Below are 27,965 nucleotides of genomic sequence, written 5' to 3' on the forward strand. Positions count from 1 at the left end.
AGAAAATGTACTGATTTTCAATTGTTAACAAATTGTAAAACGCATATACGTAAACGGATATGTATAATAGCATTTGTATAATGTGATGTATGTAAATTTGATCGTTATTTATGGCCAAGTTCAGGTTCAATATGCCTACTAAAATAACTGTGAATAACACTTATGATTAACACCTTTCATACATTTAGGGGGACACTGCATAGGCCTACATTTTATTATTATTATTACATGTTTGTATAAAGGTATGTTTTAACCCAAACTGTGCTTCCTTCATTACCGGTAGTTATCCAAGAAAGAGTGAAATTATATAAATAATAAGAAGAAGAATTGGATTTGTGATTGTTTATGAAGGAAATAAATGTAAATTTGTTTTTTTGAATGTGAATGGAACACTTTTCAGTTAAACGACAAGAGGACAGTCTCCAAAGTGTTCTCCTTAATAAGGGCACGGTTCTACTATTCGATTTTCTTCAAACCCGGAATTCAACTGAGATGCTTACAATGAGTATAATATAAAAACATCCGTGATAGCCAACAACATTACATTAGAACAGTATTTCCTATAGGCCTATAATGCTATCTTTTAAAGCGAAACTGAAAGGAATCGTACAATGTAATGAATGAATGCAATGAAAAAATTGGCTACACAAAAAAACAAACGTGGATACCATTATGCCATTGTTGATCTAGTAAACATTCTTGTTCATATGATGGTAAGACTCAGAACATGTTGCTTCATGGGCTAACTAACGAACTTAGTTATCTTATAGACATAATGACCGTCCATTTAATAAACATTAGGCCTATTTAATTTAATTACGTCATTAAATATTATAATCCATTTCCAATGTTGAGAAACTTCGTACTTTAGTAATATCAACCACATCAAGCCTACATATTGCCGTATTACAATAACTATAGAATTAATCTACTTTATTCCTTATTGTTAACGAATTAACAACAAAAAAGGAGGAAATACCAAAAAGAATTATTGAAGGTCGCCGACAAGTATGACGTCATCAACATCCAATAAGAAAAATTATTTTCTAAACCGTTGAGTTTGATGAGGTGTTACGCACATCGTGACGAGTTTTGTATTTATTGTGGTAATAAGCCGATGGGGCGTCACCAATTCGCCTGTCAATCATCTCCCACTTCTTCCTAAGTTCCCTTTATGATATTTATCATTGGTGGTTTATTAGTTGGATCCGAGTGGCGAGGATAATATTCATATTTCATAATTCAAGGCTAGACTGGAATTGTACACCTGCGTTAACACATTTTAATTGGACTCTTACCGATGGGAAACTTTGTTGATAGGCCTCCTATCCGACGCTGATCTATATTTGGTCTGTGTGCAGACACGATAACTTAGTTTAACTGAACCTTCAGCTAAGAAGCAAGTTTTATTTTTTCAATAGGAAAATATGAACGAGAAAAGATGTTATACCGGAATTATTATCGTGGCTATATTCCTGTTACCCATTTCTGTGACTACATTCAACCAGGAAGAGTATGAACAATGCTGTAAGTTACTATATGCTTGATATAGGATATTATAGATAAACAGGGTCTCCGTGCAGTTAGGCCTATTTTAGTCCATATCAAGCTCCGTATGGTTTTAACAATATACTGTTAAATAATGTGTGAATTATTGTGCGAACGTACTGCGTGTGCAGGGAGATGTGACTCTCAGGCGTGAGTGTGTACTATGTATGGTTGACTAACTTTTTTTTAATTGACAAATTCGTTGAAAAAAAACTTCAAGTGCTTACAAAATTGTAAAATGATGTTATGTCCTATCTTTTGCATTGACATTTTCGAAATTAGGGAAAAACACCTATGCATTGAAAATACACTCCATGTTTTTTTTGTTTTTTTGTTTTGTTTTTTTTAACCATATTTAATGAGGGTGATCCATCCAGCTATTGCTGATCATTAGGGACCCTCAGAGGTTCACAAGACAAACATATACACAAGATGCTCTACATAAACGAAGTCTTATTACAAGTCTTTGGGAATGGAGCAATTTGGTCCTTAGAAAAAATCCTGACATGTGACGGGACTTGAACCCAGGACCCTTGGAGTGGTAGCCAAGCATCATAACCACCAAGCCACAACTTGGTGTACACAATCCAATCATTCCTATTGCTGCATATGTTTTAGACAGAGATGTCGAATGTATGGAGAGCCACTTTAGGTGATTATAAGGGCTCATGTCTAGGAAAGTGTATCCGGCCTGTGTGAGCTCATGTTAGTAAAACGGCAGTTAGTAAAACGGCATGTTTTGAAAACAGGAAAACGAATTACCCTTGAAATCGTGGGATATGTTCTCATGCCTTCCATTTAATTGTGTCAAAGTTCTATTCAAATCCGTATACACAAGAATGGATTGACGGATATACAGAACAATGGGGTTTAGCTACGGTTTTATTTAATAGTACAAATGAGAACCGTATCTATAGAAAGTGTGGTCATTGAATTACTGGTATTGCAATTTTTATTGCTATTATGTCTCTATTCCTATTGCCATTTATCGTACGGTATCGCACGTGATGGACTCACTCTTGATGTTCTATTTATCTTGCTAAGCTGTATACAAATTTAAAGCCACATAAACGCCAAAATAATAGCAACTGAAAACACGTCGAACCTAAATGAGGAATGTTTTACACTAAATTCATTGTGATACTATTTTTTATTTAAAAAAAATGTTTTCCGGCTTTTCTAAACTACGAAGATCCAGATGGGACACGATAAAATTATTATTTTGTTTTAACATGGTTCCCTCTGGCTCTGGAGGTTCGTAAACCGATATCGTAAAGACAATTTAAGAATTACCAACAAAATTTCCATTGCATGAAATACTCATTTGCCTACCTTTTCGCCCGTTCGGCTATCTTTTGTTTTCTCTTTGGTGGGTGCGTCCCACATTTATTTATTATTTCCATTTATATATAATCTACATAGAAACCTTACAGTTTCAGTAATCTGATATATAACTTTTCTTATACACAAACATAATTATAATGTTCGTATGTTAAAAAACTATGTTATAGTTTATACACATGTTTATATAATTTTCTTTTGACATTTTTTTCTTCTTCTACAGACATAATAACAATTTTCTTATGATATTTTTATACACATTATGTTTTTGTATAAATGTATAATATACAATTATAATTTAATTTGAATGCAGTTATTTCAACTAATAATTCTTTACTTATACTTTATCTTAATACATATAATATTGATTTTGCTCTTTAAAGTATTTGCTATACATTATTGTATGTTGTTTAATATTTACATTATATATGTAATTCGTTCGGCAATCTGATCAATACTCTGTGTTGTAGATATCAGGATTTCCTTTAAAACATAGCGAAGGCTTTTGTGTGTTTCTGGTTGATACCATTATAGCAATTTGTATTTTTGTACAGCTCAGAGTATTATTCAGATAGCATTCAAACGGCACCAAATGAGACCTTAGTTTAGGCAGAGGAAGAGTGCAATTTGTAGGCCTAATGCGTAAACGTTAAAGCTCTGTCTATAACAGACTAGTTTGACCAGGGAAGAGTTAATTTAACTCTTCCCTGGTTTGACAAAAAAAGTTTGATGTGCCCCCAAATATGGCAGTGATATGTCTTTATGGTAGTGATATGACATCATCATGTCCATATATGGGCACATCACATATTTTTGTCAGTGTTGATAGTGTAGACAGAGCTATTAAAGCGTATTGAATATAATATTCGCTACCTGAAATGCGAATATTTTCACAGACAGCACAATCTGAGTTCTAAATATTAACAACTTTGTGACCAAAGCGGGCCCAAAACTTTTCAAAAAGTGCTCCGACGGGTACCTTGCAGGCAAACTATCATCCTTTTATCATGAAAGAGTGAGGGTAGTTTATTTTATTTTTGTAGGTCGTATATTTGATCTAGGGTTTCCAACCAACGAGAGCTCAACACGTGAAGACTATCTGCAGGCGTCTCCTGCCTTTGATAATAATACGGGGCCAAAGCCAGGAGACCCAAAAAAAGCCGTTTGCTCACATACAGACAAAGAAAATGGTAAGCTGGATTTTTTATTTCTTTACTGAAAATCTGTTAAAAGGTATAAATATTTAGATGCATTTTTTTACTGTTTATCATTGATCAAGGGCTTCTATCACCCAGTTCCCAACTTCATCAGAGGAAAGGCATGGGCCAAAACACCTAATGCTAGATGCAGGGGCTACCATAAGAGAGTCAGCAGTGCAGATGAATTGTATAGAAAAAACATTTCTGTCCCAGGCATAGATGCTGCAAACACAATATTTACCGGTACAGCATGCAATCGCGTGTATGAAACTTCTTTTAATACTGCAGATTCCGGATTGCGATATGGCTATATTTCAAATTGCTAACTATTATTCAATTTTCTATAGAACCGTGGTGGTACGTGAATCTGTTGGACATATACGAAATTGAATATATTGTCCTATACAACCGTGAAACGCGTAAGTTACCACTTTACTTTTATCATACTCCGTTTTCACTCGAGTTATTATTGATGATGGTGTAGGCCTATGTTATGCCAATAAGTGGCTACTGCTTCAATGTTTAGAAAATTGATTTAATTGAAAGTAGTTTGAAAGAAACTTTGAGATTTCATTCCTGAGTTATTACAACTTGATAGGCATGTACGTACCACTTAATCCACACCATGCAAGCATTTGAACATTGTTTTTTGGTTGTTAGACTCCGAGCGGTTAGAAGGTGCACAAGTTCGTGTTGGAATGAGTACAGTCAATCTGAAGAACAATACAGCGTGTGGAAGCCCTGTATCTTCACAAGATGCATCAATATCTGCTGGTGTGATAGTGTTAAAATGTGAAAATGGAACACTTGGTAACATAGTTTCGGTCCAATTGGAAAACAAGAAAGATTTCTTGACATTATGTGAAGTTAAAGTATATGGTATGCAAATAATGGGTAAGTATACATTTTGTTTTGATGGCGCGATAATTAGCAAATTATGTGATTTTAATTGTTTTACCCGCGCTTTCATAGACCTAAATAAATAATATATTTTGTGACTGAATAGGCCTATCTAGAGTATAAGAAATATATAAGCAAGAACTTCTGTCAGAACATTTCGTTTAATAATATAATGAAAGGCCTATTAAATATTAATAAACTTAGATTTGATGTTTAATTTTAATGATTTTATGCAAAGTTCCATTTCCAACAAATATGTGTTTCTGTCAAGATATGTGGCATTCTAGACATAACTTAATTGTGAACTTGTAATTTCTGGTCACTAAGTCCTCGACTATGACAAATGATTCCTATTCTAAAATAATGTTTTCTTATTATAATAATCGTTATTGTTTTTTGTTTTTTTTATTTATAGAATATACAACTGTAGAAACGATTTATGATGATGTGTCTACGGCTCCAACACGTAAGTCCACTCACAGCGAAAATAGACTTAAGCCTATACAATGTATTTATAAACATTGAATAATTTTAATGTAAACATTTCTTAAATCTTTAAATGCATATTAATACTCCGGTCATAGTAATAGTTTTTAATGTTTTGTAGACGAATGTGAAAATAACAGTGACTGCGGACCTAACGAAGTATGTACGCCTGGTAACTTCTCATGTGTATGTGATGCCGGCTATGATTATGTTTCACAATATGGTTGCGTTGCCTTTTTGTCATTCACAAAACAAATACGTGTAGTAGAATTCAATGGGTCAGTGGAAAAGGCACAATGGAACCCACAATTAGAAGACAAAACATCAACCATATACCACGAATACGCAGAAGAGATGTGCAATATTGTAAGTTGTATCCTATTTATACTTGAATAAATATTTCCGACTTGATTATTATACATAGGTCTACATAAATATTACGAAACCAACATAAACGAACAACAAAGTAGCAAATTCATCGACTGCAATATGAATTCTTGTTTCCTTTTATATATTTTACATTTTTCTTCCAAGTGTTTGTAATTTCTAAATCTACCCATCTAATGTATGTTGATCTCTGTATACGTATCAATATTCCATTTATGATACCCTTAGCACGACATTGTCTACACATTATCTGAAATACTCCAATTCACACCATTTTAAAACATCTTGTTAACAAAACTGACATCAATGTTTCACCACGTATATACCAGATTTTTTACAATATTTTCAACCTCATTTTAACTTTTGTTTATTATCAGATCCTATCTGCCTACACGCCGATACTGATGAATTCTACCACCTTCAACAACAGTTGCTCAATTAATGAATTTTCCAGAGGAAGCATAATAGTGAGCTTCAGCATCTCTTTCTTTGCTAACTCGTATAATGTACGAAAGACGCTTTCCAATGCAACATTCGATAATGACACATTGCCCTCCGAATATGGTTTTCTCAAGATTGACAGTTCATGGAAAAGTAAGATTTAGTTTTTATTTATAAATCACAATTTACAATGCTGAAAAGAGATTTGACATACAGTGTCCTCAAACAAATATTAGAGGCAGTTCGCAACGAAAAATATTTGATGACTGGGGGTTCGGGTGCGTCAAGGTGGGGTCCGCCAAGTTGGCCTCCACATTGAAGAGACGGTTTAAGCATGGAGGTATTATACCTCCATGGTTTAAGCGAGTACGACTATCGGCTCAAATTAGACAAGCAAGTTCGGTTACTCCATTTAATAAATTCAAAAGTGTTATTTTTAAAATGTAGGTCAAATCATTTAAATTTCGTATGTGCGGAGTGAGCACACACCTTTGAAAAGTTATCTATATTCAAACATTTCAAATTTATTAAGCAATTCTGTAGACCGAAATCCTCTTCTAAAAACGTGTATCCTGTTTAGTATTAATCTCAAATAATCCATTAAAGTATGTTTAATCCTCTCAAACAAAGCCAATATGATTACTAAATATGAGCATATGATCAACGAATAGGTTAATATTGTATTTGCAATAATTAATATTCCAAATTAATATTCCACATGATCTTTTCTGACTGTTATTTTTTAAATTAATATTTGAAATTTATCTATGCCATGTATTTTACATTTTTCTTTCAACTGTAATATTCCGTTTATAGTTTGAAACTGCGATAATTTTTTAATAGGAAAAAATATATACAATACAAATGTTTTCTGTTTTCGTCAGGTTTTGTTGATATCCTTAGCACGGAATTGGCACCGGGACAAATTCAAAGTTTGAGAATTGGCGAAATGAGTGAGTATCTTGCTTGCATGCCTTCACCCTTTTGTTAAGAGTAAATCGTCAGTGAAGCCAAAGAATATAATATATATCCTTTGGTGAAGAAGCATATAAGAAAGTTTCGTCTGATGATCCTTTTAGTTCAACAGCAACGTGACGTCATTCATGAAATAATGTCTTTAGTCATTTTATGTCATAGGCCCTACATGAATCTGATTACTTTTTTTAGGTGGATTTGTAGCACGATTATTCAGTAACAATACTCTACCCGAACAGGTAGTAGCAAAAGAGAGAGATGATACAGCGAGAGTTGGACTATATGTGAATCACGAAGGTAAAACGGTTTATTCAACTCCGTAACACATTTCTATTCGATCGATTAATATTGAGTTGAAATGACATACAAATGTACATGTTTTAAGAAATGTTATGAATATAATTAAACATTTATAAATGAGACAGTACTTATAAGATACTTTACCATCTGCCGAAAGAGATTTTTAAGAAACATTTTTACCCATAGAATATATTTTTTTCAACTACCGTAACGCTTTGACATCTACGTCAGAAAATGACGTTAAATCTCTTCGGGAAACGCGTGTGTGACGTACATCAGGTTATAAACAAGGAAGTTCTTCTATTTCATAAGCCATATGTTACCTTTATCATCCTTATGATCTTTAATTAAATGTTATGATTGTTTTTCAGCGTTATTATAAATTTGCATAATTGTGATTGTTATATTATACAATTATTATCAGCCACAAGCAAAGATTCATTTTATATAATAACTTCTTGCCCCGCATGGAATCAGATACGGTACATTAATTGTGCATGTCATTATTACTAAACGAAGGAGACTCAAAATGCTATATAGACACATAATTAGATTACCGGATGATACCCTAATTAGTACAAACAATTAATGAAACTAAAGAAAGAAAAGTACAACGACAACCAGAAGGAAGATAAAAAAACCAATACAGCATCTCATGTGTATCACATGTGGCGCCTGTATCATAGGGTTAGGTTATGGTCTATGATTCTAGGCTATCTGAAACACATGTGATGTATTACGGTATTTTCAGGAGAATATGGATAAATTTTGATACATTATAGGAATCGGGTGAAAAATGGATTAATTATTGCAAAAACATATTGTAGACAACATTGTAAACTTGTGATGTAGGCCTACTGTATATTACTTTACTGGGTTATTGACTTCATACATCAACGTTATTTATATTATTAATTATTATTGTTTTTAGATAATAAAACCAAATGTGTTGCTTTGTTTGGTAAACCAACAGACTACAATGATCTAACACAGTCGGCAAAAGACAGGTATCGTATAAAACTGTACGTTAATAATACAGTATAAGAACCCCTCCTTTGAGACATCCCTAATCAGGGGACACCACTACTAAAAGGGAACACTACTACTAAACACTACTAAAAGGGAACACTTTCTCACAAAACGGCCAGATCCTCTATTCAGCAGACACGCTAAATCAAAGCAAGGCAATTGTCTTGATTAAAGGGACACTGTTAAATTCCGATGGTATCCCCTTATTAGGGGTGTTCTACTGTAGAAAAATACATGTTAATCACCTCTAGATAAGAAGTATGATATTCACGATATGTTTTTTCTCTTCGTGGTTTTTTTGTGTGTAAAATATTTGTTTTTAGTTGGTTGGATTTTATAGTTTATAGACAATTTGGTTTATTGAGAACAAGGCCATATACATGGCTGCATTCGCGTGCTCAAGTTAGTGTTTACCGACCAACCGACCGACCAACCGACCAACTGACCGACATAGTGAGCTGTAGAGTCTAAAACATGTTGACATATATGGCGTGTTTAGCTATACTTATACACTTTGATGTATTAACTGGGTAAACAGTAGAATTACGAATTACACTTCTGACCAATTTAACTTTTCTACATATCGTAGCAATTTGTTTATAAATATTTATTTTATTTTTGGTGGTTAATAACCTTTCTGTTTCCTTTATTAAAGTGGCTTGGACGGCAATACAAATTCAACCGTTGAAGTTGTAAGCAACATTTTTCAAAGCTTCATATTTGATAGCACGAAAACACAAATCGAATCAGGAATCGAAATAATGTTTAAATTTCCAACTAAAGTAAGTGTATTGTAACTTTTCTTTTGTGTTACTGTCTATGGATGTATTTCCGAATTCAAAGAAATGAACGGATGAATGAATTACAATGGATCATTGTTAAAAGCAACCAAACAATGTATATTCTTATTCTTTTCAATTTTTTGTTTACCCTTTTAATATTCTTTAGTTCTTTTTTTGTTAATATTCAATTTGTAACTCCATTTTCATTTTTATATTCTATTTCAGAGATTTCGTGACAAAAAGGAGAATGAAACTGCCGTGTGTGGATTTTTTAACGAATCATTGAAGTAAATGAACATTTTGTTTCTATACCTAATTTACGATTTTGTATTTTATTGATATCTGTAGTGTGTTATCATAAGTATCACCAATAACGAAACTCTTTCATTGATGTATAAATACTACAATGCACCCACGCAATTCTATTCTCCTTCAATTCAAGTCGAAACAAAACGTCACTGGCGCAGAGTTATTTTTAATTCAAAAGATTTTAATAGAGGCCATTTTTTACTATATACCATAACATCCTGTTTCCAAATTCTTGGTCTTAAAACCTGTATTCCACCGGCGAATTTATTTGAAAGCATTGACATATCACTACCATATTTGAGCATATCACTACCATATTTGGGCACATCACACTTTTTTTTGTTAACTAGTTTGATAGTGTAAACAGAGCTTTAGAAAAAATGCGCTACACATCAAAACGCAATGTTTGATTCGTGCGAATATTCTCTCAGTGGAAAACAAACGTATACTTTGGAGGAGGAAATCCTGAATACATTTACTTATGACTTATAGGCCTACCTGGGTCTGGTGTACTCAATGACTCTCCCTTCTGACACCACCCTTATTTCAACTCAAAACATACTATTGGTATTTTATAGGTCGTGGTCTACTAACGGATGCGAAACTGACGATTCCGATAAAAACGAAGTGAAGTGCAAGTGTAATCACACTACTAGTTATGCGATTCTGTTTCAGACGAGCGAGTCAACAGTATGTCAAATTCAAACTTAATTCTCACAATTGTTAAAAATGCTAGTAAAGATATTTTATATAAATAAAAGCAAACAATACAATCATTAGGTAGTAAGTACTGGAATTAATTATTATTATATAATACTATCGAAGGGAGTGCGAGTAAGTCATAAACAGTCGATCTTATCGAAGTTCACTCTGGAATGGCCTTCTTATGAATTAAGAAAACAAAACAATTATAACCGTTTTAAATCACTTGTTAAGATTCATTTAAGTGAATTGTTGCCGGTGGTCTAGGATGGTTGCAGTGAAAAATAATTAAAAATGGTATAAAAAGTTATAATTAATAATGAGAACATGCTTTGAAGTTTAGTTTTAGTTTAAGTTTAGTTTTGTTTTAAAATTATGTTTAAATGTGTTGTAGGGCCCCTCGGAAGAGCAGTTTTATTTTATTACTGAGAGGGCTACCCTAGTGAAAGAAAACGAAATAAATAAATAAATAAATCTTATGGCACTTAATGTACACAGACTCTATAGGCCTAAGCGCTTCACATCATTATTTTTTATCAAACATGTCTGGAAACGTAACACGCAGTAATCAGACCTATTCCAAGTAGGTACGCCTAGGCCTACATATTGGCATGGCTGCATATTTCTGAGACTTCATGTTTTATTCTTTCTAGATTTCCAATGAAGATCAGAAACGGTTAAGCATCATAACATACATCGGATTATTAATCTCAACTATTTTCCTTATTGTTGCTCTGGTGACGCAAAATATATTACCGTAAGTGCGAACTGTTTTTCTATATAATTTATAAGGCAATTCATTAGAGTCGTACCTTTTATGCTGAGGCTTATAATAGTATGTTTGTTAAACAAACGAATAAACAATCTTAGCTTGACAGAGTATGTCGTGGCTAGCACCTTTAGCAGTTATGATGGATTATGTGCGCATGATATAAATAATTGCTTGTCATTATTAGTATGTATTAGTATTCCAAAAAGTATTTTTCTTGTTAATGTTTGTGTTGTGTAGTTCAAATAAACATATCTTCTGGTATAATAGGCATTCAGAGTAGTCACTCGGACATACCGTAATCTTGTACAGTATATGTTTTGTTTTTATAGGGACTTGAGGAAGTCTATGCGTTTTAAAATACTAACAAACCTCATAATTGCGGCTATTCTAAGTAACGTAGTATTCATGACGTTACAACTGGCTAAAAAACAAGAGGTAACGTTGTTTTGATATCATTTTCGAAATCTAATGTAACAGAAATGACGAAGTTTTCAGTCTTTCGTTTTCTGACGTTTTACCCACTGCACATACTATCGTTATTAAAGTTCCAATAATAATAATAACAGGAAACCTATTATAAATTATAACATGAATTTACGTCACAGTTTAGGCTAGTGTGTCGACATTTTTTGCAAGTAATTTCCAGTAGACCTAGACCTACAGTTACTGATGCATTTACCTCGTAAAAACCAACTAGGCCTAACTCATTTTGACCTAGTAAATATCACTACCCGAAACCACAGGCACAAGTGTTTAGTCAAAGTGAAACTTGGTGTAGCCTAGTAATAGTTGATTTCTGTATATTTGTTCCTGTTTTTTATTTTAGAATTTAGTAACATATAAGGCAAGAGGGTAAACCCCTGAGTCTTACTGAACTTATATTATTTTTGATAAACATTTCCGGGTGTCCTCAATGAAGCTTCCAAGAAATACTAATGCGCGCGTTTATGCTTAATAATGGTAACCGATTTAGACCTATGCCAAAAGTTGATTCGAGAATGGCGCATTTAGAACATTAGAGTCTATATCATCATACTTCTGTATACTTATAACACTGTTTATTATTTACCAACCATTCAGCCAAACATCGTTTACGTATTTGGACAGGTGTGGGGCATAATGTAGGCCTATAATGGGAGGTTATAGTCAGAAAAGAAGAAACTGCAGGTTCTGTTTATTGTCGTTAGACATAATACCGTATAAGAATAAGACGAAAACACCTAATAGTAAATGTTTAATAAGTAATACTTTCCGATCCTTTGATAGATTGTTTGTGCTATATATGCCGGAATCCTCCACTACAGTCTACTGGTGGTGTTTGTATGGATGATGATATTTAGTGCGGATTTGTATGCCAAAGTGTTTTATTCGTTTGCCAATCATCACAAAAGAATGAAATGGAGTAGATTCGTCGGCTGGGGGTTGCCGCTTATCGTCGTTTTAGTAACGGCCGCCGTGACACAAGAAGATTATGTTTTACCCGAGTAAGTCATTTTTGTTTGCTTGTTTTTCTCTTTACTGAATATATACCCCACATTTATGCTTTCTTCATTCATAAGTATAGCCTATATTTACATGGGTTAGAGCACAACGTCAGTGTCTCCAAGCATTACTAATTTTCATAGTTTAGCTAATTTTTTTTTATAAGACTGAAGATCTATAAATATCTTGGGTTCGATCAGTTATTGACGACGTCTTTCACACCTGTTCCGGCACGACCTTTAATCTGTTTTAATTGTGCTTCTGTAGTGTTTTTACCGATTGCCCATATTTCCTCAGAAGTACTTCCCTGATGCCGATAACTTTGTAAACTTTGATTGTCTTTTTCCCTTCAGAGAATGCTGGTTAAATTATACAGAAAAGGCAATATGGGGATTCGTTGGTCCGGTTGTTGCTGTTGTTCTGGTAAAATAAACCATTAATTTATAGGCCTACTGGTATAGGCTAAGTATCGACGACGAACGACGTTCACTCCCAGTAGACGTATACTACAGTGTTTTTGGTATTGATTAAGGTAGCGAAGAAACCATTCCAACTTGTTAATTTTCCACTTGCTAACTTTTTATATACGTTTACTTTATAGATTAATATAGCTCTCATTTCAAGAGTACTGTTTGAAGTTTCCAAAAAGTCTCGCAGTGCGAACGTGACAAAGAAACGTCAAGTTGATGACATAAAGTAAGTTGAAACAGTAACTAATAACAACACTATATCGATTACATATATATATTTTATACTGGTAAGTACAGGCGATACGTGATCTATGTGCTGTTGTAAAATAATTCTCATTAACCTATATACTGTATGTAAAAGCCAACAGACGAATGTGTTTACAACATCGAGGTATAAAAAAGTAGGCCTAACAAAAACAACCTATAGGTCTATGTTTATGAAGAATGACTAATAATTCTTTTTTTTTGTCACAGGTACGTCGCTTTACGCGCTACTTTACTCCTCCCAGTTATTGGAGTCACGTGGGTAACAGGATACTTGATACTGTTTTTCGATGACATATGGCTTAAGTACGTGTTTGTCATTGCCAATAGTTGCCAGGGAGTTTTTATTTGGCTTACGCAGTTTTTCTGGAGTCGAGAGGTAGGCATATAGTATGATATGATTACGTTATGCTCATTGCAGGAGTTCCAAGAAATTCATTAGCAAGAAAAGTCGACATTATACACAACTCGAGTTTTCTGTACCGTTGATATGGGCCGATGTATTAAATAGAACGCCCTCTGTCGGCATCTACATTTTTCAAAGTATTATTAATTGCTGTTAATTCGTAGTTTTGAAATACAATTCAATTCAATATAAAAAGAAATTTTGTATTTTAAAAATAAAATAAAACAATATAAAGTTTGGAATGTATTAACATGATCAATTATGTTCTTTTAGGTTAAGAATGCTTGGACGAGTATGAAGAAGAAAAGAGGCTTTAAAGTTAGCTTGAAAAAGGTAAATTCTTTTATAATTTATGGACTTTTTTTCTATAAAAAAAAACACCTACACTCGGAAAGTAGTCTCCTATTAGGCAATAGACTGGTTGTTAACTTCTTCCACCTAATCCAAGTTAAGTTCCAAAAGGAGGCCATGTGGAAGAATGAAGTTCAGAAAATGACCGACTTTTAGCTGTGGGTGGAGTGTTGTATTTTATGATGGTACCAGCGTATGAACGAGAACTGGCTATTGGTTAAGCCACCCGTCTTTCTCAATGCCAACGGAGGAAGTTTCAACTATCCTAGGCCTACTCCTAGTAATTACTATTATTTTCAATACAGTTAAATAAAAAGTAAACATAAAATCAGAAGAGGTCTTGATATTTCTTTTCTGTTTCTTGGGATTATTTTGGGAGGATTTATGAGACAAAAAAGTAAAAAGTATTCTCTATAATTGACTGTAGGCCTACCTTATTATTCTTCACTATGCACGATCGAATTGCATTATTTGTTGTTTTTGTTCAATGACTTCTCTTTGAATAAATGTTGAATGAATGATCTAATAATTTGGTTCCATATTACAGAGAGAAAACAAAGAATTCAATAATATTGGAGAAGGAGTTGCCTCACCACCAAACTCAACCATAGAAAACACGTATAGCTTGTCATCAAAGAAGAGTTTGACTCAGACTTCTGAGATACCATTGCAAATGACATTAGGAAGCAAATTTAAAAATTAAGATGTCACAAATTTCGGCTGGATCCGATTTATAGGCCTATATAAACTTACGCGCCATTATATCGTTTGAAGGACAAACTGACTACTTGAGATGTGAACGATGAAACAAGAGATCCGTCTCCTGCCTTTTCCGTTGTGCTTAGCGGAACCATTGGCGGAACCTATGAACTATATTGTTGACATCCGGGTTTTTATCTAGTTGATCCGCGTACTAATCTCCCACTCATAACATTGACCTTCTAATGTTGGTCTACGCATGTGCAGTACAGAATAAACTATCATTCGTGACTTAGTTCACACGTAAAAGTCCTAAAAGATATATACTAATTTTAGTTATAAGCCCTATATATGTGAATATAAAGTTATTAAAATTTATCCTTACTAAAACACACGTAGCCTGCTTATGCTTGGTTTCCACACACGTTGCTACTGCTTGCTTGACGTACCAGTCACAAACGAGAATTCGGCTATATGCTCTTGCGTTGCCCTTTACAGCGGGCAATATAAACCAACTACTGTATCTTGTATTATATTGTTGTACCGTTCTAATTCAGTTTAAGTCAATTCAACTTTATTTATCCCAGGTGGTTGTTCTTCCCTGGGGCGGTGCAAATAGACCTACAAAAGAAAACAAATGTCGCGCGCTTTTTGAACGCTCGAACATTGCTATAAAAATCATGTTAAACTTTATTTATTATATATTCAGTATTATACATGTTGAATGTTTGTTTATTGTTAAATTAAAAATTATAGTGTAGACTTGTATATATTTGTATTTTGAAAAGAACTGATTTAGTCAGAATTGTTGTAAAAAGTAAATTTGTAATTGACTGAGAAAATGTTTGTTTCCTATAAGAAACTATAGGCCTAATTGCTGCTTTTGAAATATAATCAACGGGGTCAATGTAATTGATAAATCCAGTAATTGCTTTTGTGTAAAAAGTGCTTTTGTAAGTTTCATATTGTAATTTGTATATTTTGTTAAATATTATAAGTAAATAATAAAATTCCGATTCGTGATCTATAAAGTACGACAAAAGTTCCCTAGTCGACTAAAATTAATAAATATTTGTAATTGTACGTCACAATAAACAATTTATGGTGGTGACTGAGAATTGTATTTGTTTTATTACATTACTATACAGCTTGGTACTAGGAAAGTATGATTCAGCGGGTTTGATTGCATGAACTTAGAGTATTTTTATTAGCTATCAGTAGTCAGTAGGCCTACCAGAGAGTAAAATCACTCTGGTACTGTTCATAGCTAAATAAAACCTGGGAGGAGGAGTGAAAACTAAATTAGCGCATACCCAAGCGAAACTCAACATTTAATGAAGCAATAATCTACGTCAGTGGTGGCCAAGTTAACTTCATTAATTGTATGTTTACAAAGTTGGTAGGAATTTCGCTAACTGATATATCGCTATTGTAATTGTCTATTTTGTCGTGCCATACTTATGCTGGTAGGAATAAATACTACACAGCGGCGGTACAGTGAAGGCTACTACACGCAAACAAGTGACGTAAGAAGTCGTTCAGAGAGTGCTGCTGTGTCGTAATTTTCTTTCCGAGGAGGCCTAGCTTTATTCGAAATTGATTAAATCTCATGTTGTTACACCAACGTGTAAATTCAAATTAATTTAGTAAGTATAATTGTTGTTCCCTGTTTATTCTAAGCTGTCTCACGTCGTATGTTCTGTTCTATTTTAGATTAGAAATAGTCTAGAAAGCTAGGCCTAATCGCCGGTACCGTTATTTCAATGGCAATGCCGCCGGGGGGTTGAACGCAATGACTCTGAGTAACCTGCCTATTACTAGCCCTAGCATAGATTGCTTATGTAAAAAGGCATAAACGAAAATTGTCTTTTAAATCTTTGTTTTTAAAAGGGGAAAATGTGCTAGGCCTAGATTGACATATATTTTTAATATATTTTTTTTCGAAAACATGTCTTCTCAATGTTTTTCTAAAATTATTATTGCAACTAGGCCTACTGCTGTATCTATATTAGGTTTCCATGCTGCTGTGTGTTTCTTTTTTAATTTTATTAAATATATTGATGAAAGTTGACCAAAATTCCACAACAAAACTTTGATTGCCATGCTGACAAGAATAAAACAATCGTTTTCATTTTATATTATATTTTTTTGCTTTATTTGTATTTATTTACCATTGATAGAAATGAATACACTTATTGACGTATCTAGTATATCATTACCATTACCATATTCTTTCCATGTTTGAATTGTCGTTTTTTTCTCTCCCTTTTGCACAGACACAGTAGCAAAGCTGGGTATATATTAACTACTGTTGTGTGCTTAACAATGACTGACTGCAGTGACCTAGACAGGTAAGTATCTATCTAGGATGAGAAGATGAATTGAAAAGAGTTTGCAAACACACAAAAATCACATTTTAGTTGTGCCAACTAATAATATAATATAAAAATATAAAAAACTAATAATAATAAATACTAATAAATAATACTAGTAACCCTAACCCATCAACTTTTTTATTCCATAATCAAAATAATAACATATACAGTACAAATACAATAAAAATATATATGGGATACAAAATAAACACAAGTGTTTTAAACATGTAACCCTAACAAAATAGAACAAACATTAGTAACAAAACAAAAAAAAATGACTTAAATGTTTATATTGATATAATGTTGCTTTAATCTCTATTTAAACAAACTTAATGTGGGGGATTTTTTTTATATAATCTGTTAGATTATTCCAAATATGTGTAACTTGATGAAGGAGATACATTGTTGGCCCACTTTGGTAGCTATTTAAACAAGAATTAACTACAATAGTACAGTAGAACCCATCCGTTAATACACTCCTACTAAGGGGACACTTTACTGTGAAACGAGTGAGGTGTAATGTAGATTTTAACACTAAGGCAATTTGGTAGGAAGGTTAACTTTCTTTTGGATTCTGCAGACAAATAGAGCAACTAAGAAGATGTGAAATTATAAAAGAAAGTGAAGTCAAGGCATTGTGTGCCAAAGCCAGGTAAGAAAATAATATATTACAAATTCCAAAATGGCTCGTATTTTATACAGTATTTTTTTAGAAATCCTGCTGTTCATCAACCCACCATACAATATTAAAATTGCATTCAGGCCAGTGAGAAAACTACTAACCTAAGGGATCAGTTAAAAATAAGGATGACCCTTGACATTTTATTATCATTTTTTAATGAGTCAAAGATATTATGCATGCTGCTTTTTTCTGTAATTCTTGGTAATCAAAGATTTTATGTTATTTCGTCTTGCATCCTCAGGGAAATATTAGTTGAAGAAGGTAATGTACAAAGAGTTGATTCACCGGTCACAGTCTGTGGCGATATACATGGCCAGTTTTATGATCTCAAAGAGTTATTTAAGGTATGTTGGATGGCGTAAAAATGCTAAATATTACATTGAAAGATTTTTGCTAGCCACAATGTGCTAGCCCAAACAATTTGAACCTACATACATTTTTTAGTTAAGTTAATTTAGAGTGTGTCTCCAAAATAATAATTCATATCTTGATCTAAAAATAAAATGCTCTTTTTTTATTTAAATCAAAGGTTGGAGGAGATGTTCCGGACACTAACTATCTATTTTTAGGGGATTTTGTAGACAGAGGATTTTACAGCGTAGAGACGTTTTTATTGTTGTTAGCACTTAAGGTAAATCAATAAAATTCTTTTTATTTAAAGATGTTTGACTAATTTAAAAAAAAAAAAAGATTTTGAAAAAATGGGTCATTTTGAAGTATCATAATAGTTATTAACTTTCACCAAAAATTAGTCGGAAAAAAAATCATTTCACTGAAATACAGACGTTTTTTTGTTCAAAAAATAACTTTTACTTCCAGTCAAAGTTTTCGATCAAAACATATCTCATAATGCAACGCGCTTGTTTGGCTACTCTGTATGCATAATCATAAAACTTCCTCGCGATCTGTGTGAGAACACCTTCTGAACAGTGATGAGTTGTAAACAATCCTAATTAGCATCATGCATAATGCATACTCGTGGTTTGAAATCTTTGTTTACTTTCGCTCGCGACGATTTTCAAGACGAAATGTAATCAAATTAATTTACCTGTTAATTACGTAAAAGTAAAGTGAATAACTTTAATATAACTTTGATATGGCCAATTTAAATATAGAATATTTTGACCTTCATTTTTTGTGTTTCAAGGGACAATACATCTTTAAAGAATCTGTTTTGTTTATTTATATTAGAGCCTATTTATTTCTCTGTTCTGATTGATGTATACCAATCAATTGTTGCTTAATATTTTAATAATTTATACCTACCATACAGCATTGTCCATAAAAGCCATCAAAATTAAACAAACCTTTCGCTTTGTTTTTTTTGTAGGTAAGATATCCCGACAGAATAACGCTGATTAGGGGTAACCATGAGAGTCGGCAAATCACACAAGTATACGGATTCTACGATGAATGTCTTCGCAAGTATGGATCCATAACAGTATGGCGTTACTGCACAGAAATCTTTGACTACCTTAGCCTATCAGCAATCATAGATGGAAAGGTAGTGTTTTTTACATTTTCAACATAAAGTAATATTTATTAATGGTACAGTACTAATTAATGGTATGGGTTTTTCTCTGCTGTCTTAAGGGTCTTTCACACCTGTTCCGGCAAGTGTCCGGCGCCAGCAAATCAAATCAAGCTTCAATGTTTTGTTTTATGCTGCGCATATCGTTTGGTGCATAGCTGCATGGAGCATCGATAAAATGAAACATTGACGTTTGATTTGTTTTTGGGCATGGAACCGTGCCGGAACAGGTGTGAAAGACCTTTAAATTAAGATAACAAATTGAGTAAATAATAAAAACTTTTTTTTTTTGCAGATTTTTTGTGTTCATGGCGGCCTTTCACCGTCTATCAACACATTGGACCAAATTCGAATCATAGATCGCAAACAAGAGGTACCTCACGATGGCCCCATGTGCGACCTTCTCTGGTCGGATCCAGAAGGTGAGAACACAGTCCATATTCATTCGCATACATCTCCCACAATGCAAGATATTTGCATTTAACCAATAATACATATGGGTTGCAGAGAGTGTTTTTAGTTTATGAATTTTATTTTATTGGTTTCGGCAATATTTAAAGCAACATATGTATTTTAAGTTTGTAAAGGAGTGGCTAATACAGTCGGAGGACCTTGTAATGAATAGATGGATGTTGTATGATGCTAAGTGGGAGAGCGTTATTGTACGTTGTGCCTTTATATGAAAATCATGTATACACAGGTGGTATTCAAATGAACCATCATATTACAGACCTCTGTTGCCATAAGGCGCACCACACCAACACTCAAAGAAAACATGAATCTGGCATGAGGTAATCTTGCATGTCATTTTCAGTCACCACCTGTTACCTCGAATGACTGAAATCGGAAATAATAATATTTCGAAATTAAATGTAATTTTTTAATGATATAATGTGTAGTTAACGTACTGCTTCTGATTTCTTTAGATACACAAGGTTGGGGAGTGAGTCCTAGAGGTGCTGGCTATTTGTTTGGCAGTGATGTGGTACAGCTATTTAATGAGACCAATGATGTTGAAATGATATGTAGAGCGCATCAACTTGTCATGGAGGGTTATAAATGGCACTTTAATGAAACAGTGTTAACGGTCTGGTCTGCACCAAACTATTGTTATAGGTAACGTATGAAATATTATTTTAATTAATTATTCATTTTTTGGCTTATTGCCCGAAAAATCTATTGGAAAATTTATTCAGTGTCCCAATAATGGACAATTAGGAGCCATTGTCTGTAAGAATCAAAGAAATATCAAAAATAGTGGCAGACTCAAAAAAATGGATTTCTTTCAAATTTTGCATTATTTGCAGTATTTTTTATTTCACACATATATTTCCATGGCAACGGCCAAATTTGTGTTTTTGACAAATTTTGTCCTTTTTTAAGGTTTTTTAAAATGGATATTGGTACTACTTTGATGGACGATATTTTTGTTTTGTTCATTTAATTATAAAAAATAATTAGTGTATGCATATTAACAATGCATTGTGTACCTGTTTCATATTTTGTTTTAATTTTTGATTTCATAATTTGGGAGATACCATTTATTTAAAAAGGGGTGTTTTTCACTTTTTTTAAATTGTTAAATGCAACTAAACTTCACTTCACCATAACGCCCAAAGTGGTGTATTTTTTTAGCTGATTTATTAGAAATAGGTAGTTCTAATGTTTAATAATTGATTTCTAAAATAAAATACTGGGGTAATTTAAAAATCTACAAGCAGTGTTGCGAGAAACATAGGCATTTTTATAAAAAAAAAACATGGTATATTAGTAAAAACATTTTAGTTTCATTGATTATCTGATTTTAAACTCATTGGTCAGAAAAATTCTTAATGTTTTATATAGTTCTAGTTGTCTTGTGAGAAAAAAAAACCAATATTTTTAATTATAGATTCTGTAATTCCCAGTTTTAATGTCATTTTATAGGTTATATCCTCTGGAAATTTGAATAAATTATCAGATTACTCCTCTCTTATTTTGAAGCTTCTCTTTCATATTTTTACTTCCTTTATTTGCTAACCTAAGCAGATCCCACATGCCCATCCACCACGACTTTCGACTAACACCACCCCCCCCCCCTACCCCGACAATAACCACAAAAAGATAAACTGCAACACTTTGGTCGATCATCCACTATAGAGTGTCAAATGCATGCATTCAAGCACCACCCACACTGCCGCTACCATCGCCCCAACCAATAGACGGATTCAAACTCCTCCATCCCACCCCCTCCCCCTTTTTCCAAGCCCCCACCCACCCCAAGTTAAAAATTGCAATGCAAAAGATAGGACATAAAGTTAAGTTTTTAGACCCTCGCCTCCAACCCCCTATTTCAAACTCCTGGATCCACCACTTTCCCCTCCCCAAAATTGAACTAATCAAAGTCAATGATATACTCAGGTATGTTAATGCTACATAACAAATATTGAAGTGCTGATGTGAAATTTCATTTCATTTAAGGTCATAGCATGTAAAATATCACACTTTATATTAAATATTGGTTTTAAATTCTATATTTTTTTACTGTGATGGTTGGATTCAGTATTAATTATTAATTAATAATTATCTGATAATTATTTAATTTCCCTTAGTTATGCATAGCAACAGTTACTATGGTAACTAAAATTGAGATATTCTTTAGATTTTTCATACTTATCTTTTACAAATTTGTAGATTATTAGCAGGCATGCCTTATTTGTATTTTTAAATTACCGTTCCACAAGGTCATATTCGTAAGGACTTTCTTCTGTGATTATTTTTATTCATGAAAACCCCATAAGCGGCCACCTCCCTAAAAGCCTGTTTGTTCTTCCTATCTAATTAGTGCATTTGGTACCTACTGTAAGCGGCCACCTCCCGTAAGCAGCTGCGGGCACCTTTTTATACTAAAAATGAGATTTTTTGTATGATAAATGACCTCCCGTAAGCGGCCATCCGAAAAATGTGATACTTATTGCATGGACCTATGAATTAGATTGTATTTCTTTATATATTAGCTTTATTTCGAAGCGGTTTTAAAAACATTACTGTGAAGAGATGAGAAAACTACACAGATTTTGACCGACCATTTTTCATATGATAAAAGCTTTTAAAATTTGTCTGAAAATGCTAAAAAATACTAAACCATCTGATTATAAATAATAATACATTTATCTGGAAAATTGAGAGGCTCGTTTCGTTAAGAATATCGTGCATAGCCATAATACGTGATTTTTGCCCCTTATCAGCAGAACCTCCCGTAAGGGGTCACCGCCCGTAAGCGGCCACCTTTCCAGCCACTTACGGGAAGTTCAACTGTATTTAAAAAAACAATTATCCTTAGTTACGCATAGAAACAGATTCTAAGATAACATAAATAATACATTTTGACATAATTTGACCCAACAAATGACCCTTTCACAAGGTCAGACATTTTCTGGGATTCAGTAGATAAGTAAATTTGGGAAAAAGTAGTAGAGCTATGTAATCAATTGTTTGTAGTCATGAAACCCCATATTAAAAATATTGTACTTAGTTACGTATAGAAACTGTTGCTACAATACACTATAGGTAAAATGTTGATGTCATTTGACCTCAATATGTAAAATATAATTTTTTTTTCATGAAAACTCCATATTTTATTTTAAAAAAAATTATCCTTAGTTACGTAAACAGGTTTAAGATAACACTAAAGGTCAATTTGTTTACCTTTATTCAGATTTGTCAAGACTTTATTTCTGAGATTATTAGGATTCAGTATTTAAAGTAAATTTGGCAAAAAGTAGAAATGTAAAACTAAAAAAATGTTTTGTATTTATGAAAAACCCCTTATTTTTAAAATATTTTCACATAGAAACAGTTACTATGGTAAAATTTTGACCTCATTTGACCTCAAATGAATGAATTTACAAGGTCAAGTTTGTCATCACTTTAAGATTATTAGAATGCAGTAGAAGTAAAATTGAGAAAAATTACAAATGCAATCAATTCTTTGTATTCATAAAAACGCCATTTTTTACGTTTAAAAAAAAATTACTTTCCTTAGTTACACATAGAAATGGTTGCTAAGGTAACACTATAGGTAAAAAATGAAAATTGTTGAGAATTCTTATGAACTATCTTGTAAATTTTGATCAAACATTAATAGTTGTAGTAAAGTGGGGACCTGTCCTGTTTTGCATTCTGACCACTTTTGACCTCAAATGACCTATTTACAAGGTCAGATTTTTTGGGAGGTCTTTCTGTATCTCTTTACACAAAATAGATGTAAACATTTATAAAAACCATTGACGCAATTAATTCAAAGTTTAACATTATTTTCCATCAACTAATTAATTTCAATGCAAAATACTGTTTTTCTGGCAATTAATTGAATTAAACCTGGCAACACATTCTCCTATTTTATCTAAACTATTCGTATGACTCTAGTAGCATTATGACAAGCCACATATATATTTTATTATTGGATTAGCCATATTTAAATTGTGTTTCATGTGTTTTGTTTGTTGATATTTTGTTTGTATTTTTCGTATTTTCCTGGCAACACAAAACCTATGTACGAAATTTACCCCAGTATTTTTTTCGTGATTATTGTTGACAAACCTTTTGACTATCAAATTACAAAACCTCATTAATATAAAAACACCACTTTGGAAGTTATAGGTACGTTTATGAGGTATACTTTTATAAAAAAAATATTTTTTAAAAACACCCCTTTTTAAAATAATGGTATCAACCAAACTCCATTTTGTAAATATTTTTTTTCTACATTAAATGAAACTCAATACATGTTGTTTACACTGCTATAAACAAAAACTGTATACTGTAAGTATTTTTGGTTAAAATAAGTATACAAGTTTGTACTTTTCCACTATAGAAAATCTGTGAAAAACGGCAAAAACATCAAAATTTGGATAATTGACCGTTGTCATGGCAACGGAGGCTAAAAATTAAAATGAATGTTGTAGATATGCTTTTTATTGAAATGTCTACTCATGGTAAAAATTTGAGAGAAATCCATTTTTTTACATCTGCCACCAAATCTTTGATTTTTACAGACAATGGCTCTTAGTTACAGATAAACATAATGAGTGGTAGAACAATAATTTGTAGAGTAATTTGTAGATAGACAGACAGTTTACAGTAGTTGGAATGGAATATGAATGAATGTGTTTTGTATAGATTACAAACTTGAGCCTTTGCTTTGTCATTGCATTATTTGTTGTTCATTAGATTAAGACCCAACAGATGGTTCACTTACAATAGTGTTTGGCTGTATTGTTTATCACATTTTTTATTTTTATTATTTGCTATTTATTTATAGTTATCATAACTTACAGTAAAGCTTTACATTTATCTTCTTTTTCTTCATTTTAAATATGTTAAATTAATTATTTTAACATATGGCATATTTCTTAATTATACTAGTGTATTTCTTATGCAAGTTGGTGTTAAGCTTTGATTAGTTTCTTTTAACTAAATCTTATTTATGTTGTTGTTTTGTTGGCAATGAAAATCAGTTATTATTATTATTGTTAAGACATATTTCTCCTCGTTTGCCTCATGGTGTCCCCTTAGTAGAAGTATCCCGTGAATAAAGGTCTCTCAAACATATTTTTTTCTTTATTAAATTGTACAGGTGTGGTAATGTTGCAGCCATATTGGAACTTGATGAACATTTACAAAAAGACTTTACGATATTTGAAGCAGCCCCACAGGTATTCTAATATGATTGCCACTTCTTGCTATCTTCATCATTCCACTAGAAGGCCTACTTAAGACAGTGGCTGTGTGTGTGATTAATACACTGGGGTAACCCCCTTCTAGTCTCGAAAAATGTACTAGGTTCTTTAAAGTGAAGCCAAGCATTTTTTTTGCTATAGAGGGTTTCGTGATATTTGACATAAATAACTAAAAGATTGTAACTTAAGCAGGCCAAATGGTGTATGCTCAGTCTCCAGCAAGTTTAGACTATGGTTCGAAACCCATCAATACAACTTTTTTACAGGCTATCTTAAGGTCAAGGGTTAAGCCGGCTTTATATTACCTAGAGGGTGTTCAGACGTCTTCTCTTATACATCGTCGTACGTCGATTAAACATAGCCAAAGCATATAATAATATTTGGATATATTTTCTCTCTTTTTTAATCATATAGGAATCAAGAGGTATTCCAGCCAAGAAACCACAACCAGACTACTTTCTGTGATGTTGGTAATATTCAATTTGATACCATCTGTAAATATTTTAATAATTACCAATTTCCAAGAGATTTGTAACTCCATCAAAAATAAAAAAACACTCAACCAAAATCTTCCAGGACAAGGCAATATAAAGGAAGTTTCCATCGGATAAATTTTAAGAAATAGTTTTATTGTGAAGCTAATTGTTGATTACCGATTTCTATTGAGAGTTTTTTATATCTTGATTCTTGATTAATTTGTAGAATGAATTTGTGACCAGCGTAGAGAGATATAGTTCTGAATTTTCACTCACTCGCACAATATTGAGGAATCGAATCCTGATATTTAAATTTCTAAGCTATTACTATTGAGAAATTGAATTTTCTCTATCACAGTAGAACCACTATTAAGGGAAAATTTCAGGATCCAAAACAGTGTCCCTTTAAAAAGAGAACGTCGTCCCTTTAATAGGGTTGGCCAACATCTTTAAACATATATTCCCCATTGTGTGCCTCCTTAATAGGGGTTCCCCCTGAATAGGGTATCCTAAAGGAGAGGAGATCTACTGTATCTAGATATATTGATAATAATTCCGTTTTAATTTATCATCAAAATACATTTTTATTAGGTCTTTACAAATGTCCAATAAGAAAAAAATCTAGATTTGACAAAAATGTTTTATAGAAAGAAATCGAAAACGGGTAGATTCAAATTCTGGTTGCACATTAAACATGTGCTTTTAAAAGTCTATGCAAAAGATAAAATCTAAATAAGGCATAGAAGTAAATTATTGATGTGCTTACCTTATGATATATAGTACGGTCGTGAAATGAATTGTAATTGGATTGTACCATTATGATTTTAAGGGGTGTGTTGATCTCTTAAAGTACGTACAAATGGTTCCACCTGTTTAGATTTTCCAATTTTTAAATTTGAGTACAATAAGATAGTGGCGTTTTGTAAAATTGTTTTTAATGTGTGTGTTCATTATTTCTTGTATGAATGAAGGTACCGATGTAATTTAACTAGAGGTCAAGGGCAGGGTGGGATGGGTGGATTGTTGGGCGTGGCACTCATAGATTTGGGATTGGGAACAAAGTTTCATCCGTTTGGTTTTGAAGTCTCCGTAACTTTAGATATATTACAATGTCTATTCTGTATTACATTGTTTTAAGTAGTGTAGACGTATACGTAGCAGAAATAATCCACCTTTTTGAAAGTGTTTGCTTGAGAATACTATATTCTGAATTCATACTAGAAAGGGCTATGTTGAATTAACTTGGTATTGTCAACAGTGCTGTTAATATTGTTTTGTCATTTGTGCAAGCCATATATTGGACTGCTGTAACTATCCATGTTGGAGTTCAGTAAGAATTTCATTATAACAATCTCGCTATTTTTATATATAAAAATGTACTATTTGTTATATAATCGGTACACACAGCTGGTCTGGCAAAACATTTAAGTTCATTAATTTGAAGTTAATAGAGAAAGTGTAGGTTGAATTGTGAGAAGAACTTATTTGATTTTATGAGTACCAGGAAACAAGCTTTGGTTAAAACTCTTTCACAGTGATTATTATATTTGTAATTCACACTGTGCTTTAATTCATACTTTCACTTTTTATTGATCACTGGTCACTTATTAGTAATTAGTGTGCTTTTGATTGCATTATGTGAAACCTAGACTATAAAAGCTTCTGCACATGCTCACAACCCTGTGTTGCGATAGCTCCAGCATTTACTCAATTTTCTGAGCTGTGTATCTTTTATTGTCCAGTTCTGTTGTACTAGATGTTTTTCTTGTGTTACATACAATATGAACAATACGATTTATTTGTTTGTAAATTTATTACAAAATGACTACAGTTTTATTCAATCAATTTCACGTATAGGAACATATGAAACTGTGCATATTTTTAGTGTGAACCATAAATGAGCATAGAGTAACGATATTACCACAGTAATTATACATAAACACATTTTCATTTTGTTTGAAATCATAGCGTTACTCGTCTAGGTAATCTTTTTAATAACATTCTGAAATTAATATTTGTCATCCGTTTAAAACATTGTTGTTGATTTTTAAATATGTATTGAGTATTTTAAAATATTTTAAGTATTTACACACATGTAATATCATATGCATGTTTGTTTACTTTTGACGTTTTTTTCGTCATTTATGGAACACCAAATTAATTAGAATTTCGTTTAAACAGTAGAGCCAGCTGTTATTCGCTTTGTAGACCATATTAGCAAAGAAGTTTTAAATTAGACACGTTTAATTCCCACTAGGACCCAACGCGATGACGTAAAGCACAATAAAAGTAATTTGACCAATCACGACGCAATGGATCACTCGAATGGATCTTACGA

At 32.7% G+C, this 27,965-nt stretch overlaps 2 protein-coding genes across 2 annotated transcripts; both read left to right on the forward strand.

Annotated features, from left to right (window-relative positions):
• The first annotated feature begins 1,128 nt into the window (after positions 1-1,128).
• LOC144834597 (uncharacterized) lies at positions 1,129-15,941 on the forward strand. The gene is made up of 21 exons (XM_078689461.1): positions 1,129-1,527; positions 3,933-4,079; positions 4,436-4,507; positions 4,749-4,982; positions 5,404-5,454; positions 5,596-5,840; positions 6,239-6,455; positions 7,187-7,255; positions 7,470-7,574; positions 8,509-8,584; positions 9,262-9,388; positions 9,614-9,675; positions 10,276-10,387; positions 11,053-11,156; positions 11,501-11,606; positions 12,438-12,655; positions 13,007-13,076; positions 13,255-13,349; positions 13,598-13,766; positions 14,067-14,126; positions 14,692-15,941. The coding sequence occupies exons 1-21, from the start codon at positions 1,428-1,430 to the stop codon at positions 14,845-14,847; spliced, it is 2,595 nt and encodes an 864-aa protein (XP_078545587.1). The 5' UTR covers positions 1,129-1,427; the 3' UTR covers positions 14,848-15,941.
• A 428-nt stretch (positions 15,942-16,369) lies between these two features.
• LOC144834553 (serine/threonine-protein phosphatase 4 catalytic subunit) lies at positions 16,370-26,363 on the forward strand. Its single transcript, XM_078689405.1, has 10 exons — positions 16,370-16,489; positions 17,120-17,194; positions 17,799-17,870; positions 18,142-18,244; positions 18,430-18,531; positions 19,231-19,404; positions 19,727-19,853; positions 20,358-20,547; positions 25,049-25,127; positions 25,566-26,363. The coding sequence occupies exons 2-10, from the start codon at positions 17,169-17,171 to the stop codon at positions 25,614-25,616; spliced, it is 924 nt and encodes a 307-aa protein (XP_078545531.1). The 5' UTR covers positions 16,370-16,489; positions 17,120-17,168; the 3' UTR covers positions 25,617-26,363.
• Positions 26,364-27,965: the final 1,602 nt, after the last annotated feature.

This window comes from Antedon bifida, chromosome 2 (assembly GCF_963402885.1).
Source record: "Antedon bifida chromosome 2, ecAntBifi1.1, whole genome shotgun sequence".
Lineage (NCBI taxonomy): Eukaryota > Metazoa > Echinodermata > Crinoidea > Comatulida > Antedonidae > Antedon > Antedon bifida.